The 6,000-nt window shown below is 34.0% G+C and overlaps 1 protein-coding gene across 2 annotated transcripts in view; it reads left to right on the forward strand.

Moving 5' to 3' along the window:
• Window positions 1-1,364: 1,364 nt before the first annotated feature.
• LOC117117067 (choline kinase alpha-like) overlaps window positions 1,365-6,000 on the forward strand; it is a 33,956-nt gene continuing 29,320 nt past the window's right edge. For both annotated transcript variants that reach the window (XM_033261257.1, XM_033261258.1), the window contains exon 1: window positions 1,365-1,636. In XM_033261257.1, coding sequence (XP_033117148.1) covers window positions 1,419-1,636 — 218 coding nt within the window. In that variant the 5' untranslated portion in view covers window positions 1,365-1,418. The remainder of the gene's footprint in view (window positions 1,637-6,000) is intronic.

Genomic DNA, 6,000 nt, shown 5'->3' on the forward strand with positions numbered 1-6,000 from the left:
GTTGCATCGTTTGTTTATCAGAGTATTAGCCTTTTGCTAATATCCTCCATTTAATGTCATATTTTATGGTTGATGTCGTCTTTTGTTTCCATTTTGTATGGGGTGAATCGAATTGAAGGATGAACTTTAATTTCCACACAGATCTGGCTTTTAACAAAAAGGAACTTGTTCCCTACTTATATATAAATATATATATGCATGACACACGGATCTAGGCCAGATTGTCGAAACACAGTTGATCACATTATTATTTTGTTCCCACTGTTCTTTTGTTCAAGCATTTGTCAGTCATTTGTAAACTTGCTTTATTTAGTCACTATAAAAAAGAGTTCAGATTTTCTACACCGAAGTTGTTAAAAATCACCTTCTTTTGCCAGCTGGCTTTCCAACTATACTTTATCTTCATCCCCTCAGGAGGCCGCAACACCTCCAATTTATAGGCCCACTTTTACCCACGAAGGTGGAGGACACCCGGCAAACATGTTTCACTATAATTATTCGGCACGAAATTCGGCTGGATTTCGGCGGTTTCGGCAATGGGGTGAAATGGTCAAGGCCTAGGGCAGTGCCTTCTGCAAGGTGCGAGTTTCGTCGAAGTGGACTCGGCAATCTGGGCCTAGGATTCTACAAACTTGTCGATACACTTTTTTTTTTTAATTAAATAGAACACATTTTATAAGAACACTAAGGTTGAAATTGCTTAAAAATTAAGAACAAGAACAAATTGAGGCTGAGGTAAAATCTCAAATGAGGTTTTTACCTTTAAAAACCAAAAACTTATATCTCAATTTTTATGTGCTGTAAGGTGACTATAGTAATACCCTCTATTATACAGTACCGTGTAGGTGTCATGTAACATGGGGGCCATTTTTACTGGGCCACTTTCACCTACATTCCAGTACAGATACTGCACAATTTAATAATTTTCTATGTTTGAAAAAAGTGTGTAAAAAAAGAACAAAATAAGAACATTTTGATCCTGAAATTGGCCAAAAAATAGAGCGCTGAGCCTTTATGGCAAAATTTTACTGGTTTTAAAAAAAAAAAAAAAAAAAAAAAAAAAGTGTAGGCCAACATGGCAGAAAATTGGCCAATCCCAAAATTCTCCCCATGTGACCTGTCAATTATTTATAGGCCTATTTGGTTTTTCCCTGGTTTATTATTATTATTTCTACAATTTTCGTTTGACAAGAGGGGGAGCGTTGGATCCGTCTCTCGAGAACCACCACATCATTCATACTCTACTCTATACTGGGTGGAGCTATGACTTACGTATGTGTCTCGTGACCGTGAATGGATAATGACGTGTCATGGGATCTGGAGCATTTGTCGAATCAGCGAAGAGATCTTTTTCTCCATGCTTGCCTTCTTCCATTTTGCTGATTTGGATAATTATGGTGTTGTTTGTTTGGAACTGAATGTTTTTATCAAGTATATGTAGGAACTGCATACTACTACGCTCATTTCGTCTTTCAACCAACGGAGTAAAGCATTCATTTCTCAATACAGAGCGTTTCTGTAACATGGAGGATGTGGAACCAGAGTTTAGAATAAAAGCGTTTAACTTATGCCGTGAATATATTGGCGGTACATGGGCTAAGCACAGTGTTAAGGATTTCCAGATTATTCCCTTACGGTACGGTGGTGGCATTAATTTGTGTGCGATTAATAGAAGCATGATGTAGGCCCTAGGCCTAGCCTAGTAGTACTAGTACTACTAGGCCTAGCTTATTCCCCTAGGGGATAAACCCTAGGCCTATTGTGTAGGGTTGGCCTTATTTTAGGCCAGCACGGCCTAGGGCCTAGGCCTAATTATAGTTATTTGTCAGATTATTTAATAATTTTAATGAATATTTTTTAAAAACTAAATAATAAAAAATATAGATGGCTGGTGGTTATTATTCCGACGATTTACGTCAGATCTCTGAGGTGCTGATTGGTGGATGGAGTTCGCTTGCACTACGCCCTATAATGCTAGGCCTAGACTAGGCCAACCAAGGGCCAGATATATCGGATGGATAACCATTTCCAAAAGATATTTTTTTAGATGCGGAGAGTCAATACAAATTCAGCTGTAGTTTCTAAGCTACCTGTTCCACTTGTAATTCAACAAGGAATAGGCCTACAGTAGGCCCTGGAGATCCAGGGATGTGGTACTGCTACAGTGTGAAAGATAAAAATCTTTTTAAATTGTATACCTAGGCCTAGTTCTTATATTTGCATGACAAATTGAATCATTGGACCAACAACTGAACTTCCCATCCAAAAGTTGATTGTATGGAACTTCAAAAAAGGACAAAGTACAAGTTGTGGCAACATAAAACACAAGCAGTATGACTTGTCCTTTTGGCGTTTCATATGATGATTGATTGAGGTGCGTGTTGATCAAAAAGTCTTGCATAAATGGAGATACAAGGAAATAACGGTCTTTAACTCCGACCACAGTTTCAGTTCCATACTACGCTAACTCGCTCAGGTGTAACTAAAGCACTTCAACATATTGTTGATAAATTTACATAGAATAACTTTATCAAAATAAATTATTACAATATTATTGACAAAGGAATTTGTTGTGTATACAAAGTAATCACTTGAGCTTAACAACCTACTTGATAAATTTATACAATACAATAAATTTATGGAAGTTATTGTGAAATGATACTGTAGTCCAATCATTACACAGTGTTATACTGTAATTCGACATAAACAGAGAAATCAATCAAAAAAATTGAAAACGTCAAAATTAAAACATGTATATATTAATGCTTGCGGTACACCGCATAGGTAGTTTTGAAAACAACTGTTGGTGGTTAAGAATTTTGACGTTTTGATTGCAACTGCAAGCATTAATATAATATATTATTTTTTCACCCTGCAATCCTTCAAACACATTAAAACAATTAAGCAAATTTAGGTGTTATCTTTAATGTTGTTTTTTACCAAAGCATTTTTACTACAAAATCTGTAATTTTAAATTGATTAACAGTTGGATATGGGACAATGCAATAGAAAGGTAGGGCTCTCTATTTCCACATCCAATTATTAACAAGGAAAGGTTTTTTTGTTTTTGTTTTTGTTTTTTTTTCAATAAAAGCCAGGTTTTGGAGGAGAAAGATTTTTTGATATGTTCTACAAATGCATTCTAAAATGCTGAATTTTTATTCAAAGATAACTCGGAAGATACAGATTTTTTAACATCCTTCTTTAGCCAAGTTTTAAAATATTCAAAAATCTATACCTAATTATTAGCCCATTATTTTTTCTTTAAAATCAATCGTGCATCTGGAATATTTCCTACAGCACCCAATCAATTCTTAATTAGCATTTTAAATTAATTTTATTTTTGATAGTGTTTCTGGATTTCACCAGAATTTGCTTTTTTAAGGATGATTGTTTCTGTTTATCAATTAAAACAACAGGATAAAATGTTGGATTAACATGACTCAGTAGCCTAAGAAGTGTCAGTAGATTAGGGCCGTCCCTAGACAAAACAACGTAACTGACATTTTTGTCGATTTTTAGATAATATAATTTAGGAGTATATTAAACACTTCTGAATTATGTGTGAAAATTTCAGGTCACAAGCACAAAACTTAAAATCTAGTGATTTTCTGTTTTAAAGCAACATACATTAACTGCAACATTATGGGGCAAAACAATGTATCTGCAATGTTGTTTTGCCTCGGAATGGTATTCAAATATTGTTTGGGCTGATGGAGTTTGGCAATAGGCAAAATCAACTAGTTACTGCAAACATGCAAACTTTAGCTCTATTTTTCTCCAAAAGTGAAAATTTCAAGTTACGTTGTTTTGCCATGGAACAGCCGATTACTTGCTGTATATTCTCGCATACAGTATAAGACGATGCTTTAAAATAGCAAATTACGATCGAAAAACGGAGGGGCTCGTCTTATGTGCCCAACATACAAAAATCTTCTTAAACTTGGGGTACAGTTGTCTTTACAGTACGTGAGAATATGCGTTACTTGACTACAGTAGATTGGTTGTTTAAACTTAACGGCTTTTGACTCCTCTTCTGTTAAAGCGTAAATTTTGTTTTGTGTCCCCGACGAGAACAAGTGCGTGGAGCCATACTGTAGGCTGCTCTGAACTATTCAGGGTGAATCACCTAAAAGCTCAGGAAATTTGGAGATTTGAAAGGCTTAATATTTAAACGTTCTTGGAGTCTCACAATCAACAAAACTAAAAATTGGGGGCCCTAAAAAAGCTCAGGTAATTTGGAGATTTGAAATACTTATTTAATCGTTTTTAGAGTCTCACAATCAACAAAACGACAAAATTGATTGCCAGCTCTTCCTACCTCACGCCAAGATTTGAGCCAGGCTCCACAGGGAAAACATTTTTTGGTATGCTTTATGATTTTATTTTTCTGAGACACAAAAAAGGTGTTTAGCCAAAAACTTGTGAATGGTTAATGAACTTCACATATTTTTTAATATTTAAAAACTGGAGGGGGAGGGGAAAGTTAGAAAAAAGGAGGATTAATCCCCCTTTTCCCCCAGTTTTTATATTCAGAAATCTGTAATCGCATCCATTCCCAAGTTTGTTGTTAAACACCCTTTCAGTTGTACAACACATCAAAATATAAGTGGTTTCCTCCGGACCCTGGCTTTAGAATTGACCACATTATCAAAATGAATGAATTTTGGGCAGTAATAGCTATTTCCTATTGTGTATTGTTTTTTCATTCTGCTTATTTAATGACTATCCAGTTTGTTTCAATTTCTACACACTGGATGAGACTTTTTTGCCTTGCCTTAATGAAAAAATATTGAAAGTAAAGTAAAAGATTTAAAAAATTAGAGACTGACTTAATCTTAACATTTGATGTGAGAATTATTAGGGAATTTTTGTTTTGTTTTTTTATTGAAGATGTTAATATACTATTCACCACTGCATTCTTAATACAGTAGTTACTTTTTTTTTGTTTTGTATCAAGTTTGTTTTAATCCACTTAAATATGTATTGTCCCATAAACAATAAAAAAAAATCATAAAAATCATTTTTGAAATTAACTCATTTTGAAATAACATTAAAATAATGAACTTGAACATAAAAAATTGTGTATTCCAAAAATGCTACCCATAATTTTTTCAGAAGAAAAAATCAGGGTACATATTTTTTTAATTAATTAATTTTAAAGCTCAGGTAACATATAATTTCTTCGTTACTGCAAAATGAGTTAATTTAAAAATTAGTTTTTCATGTTCTTTTTGTCATTTTCAGGAGACAATACATCTTTAAAATGAAAATAAACACAAAAAAACCAAGCTTAACTCATCAGGGTTAAGTATGGTTTTTTTGAGGTGGATATGCCACAACTTTTTTTATACCTTGTTTCACAAACTCATTTTTTGAAAAAAAAAATGAAATTAAAATTTTGTTTTCCTAATTAGCAAAATGTTTTTGCAAAAAATATCCAGATGGAGGAGAAAATAAAAATAAAATTTTATTGGTGAATTAAAACGGTGTAGAACGGGATGGTTAAATTCTTTGAATTTATTATTAGGAAGAAATATATACATATTTTATTTTTGGAGTGGCGGGCATAATAAAAATAAAGAAAAACTTTTTTATGTCTCACCTTATAAAAGGACTTGCAGAACATGGACACTGATTTAGGATGCAAAAAATAAATGTTCTGTTACCCTAAGCCCAGTGCTATTTGAAATTATCTGGGTTGGTCTGTAATTTTTTGCTGAATTCATATTCTTGACAGAAATTTGACCTCTGAAAGGTCATTGTTTGTCAAAAAACATCGGCCTAAGACGACTGAAAAGCGGAGTTTCCTTCTTTCGTTCTGCCGGGTAAAATCAATTACTTTAGGCGACGTTTGTAGACTAACCAACACGTCCGCATGTCGCGCTAGCCTTATCCTACTCTCTAGACTAGCCAGGATGGTATAGGCCTAGCCTCGAAGGGACGAAGGTCCCAATGAAAAACAACGTCGCTCCTTGATAGCTAACATTGTCTACTTAA

Source organism: Anneissia japonica, unplaced genomic scaffold (genome assembly GCF_011630105.1).
Source record: "Anneissia japonica isolate Jap-2015-1 unplaced genomic scaffold, ASM1163010v1 scaffold288094_len592898_cov174, whole genome shotgun sequence".
In the NCBI taxonomy this organism is placed as follows: domain Eukaryota; kingdom Metazoa; phylum Echinodermata; class Crinoidea; order Comatulida; family Comatulidae; genus Anneissia; species Anneissia japonica.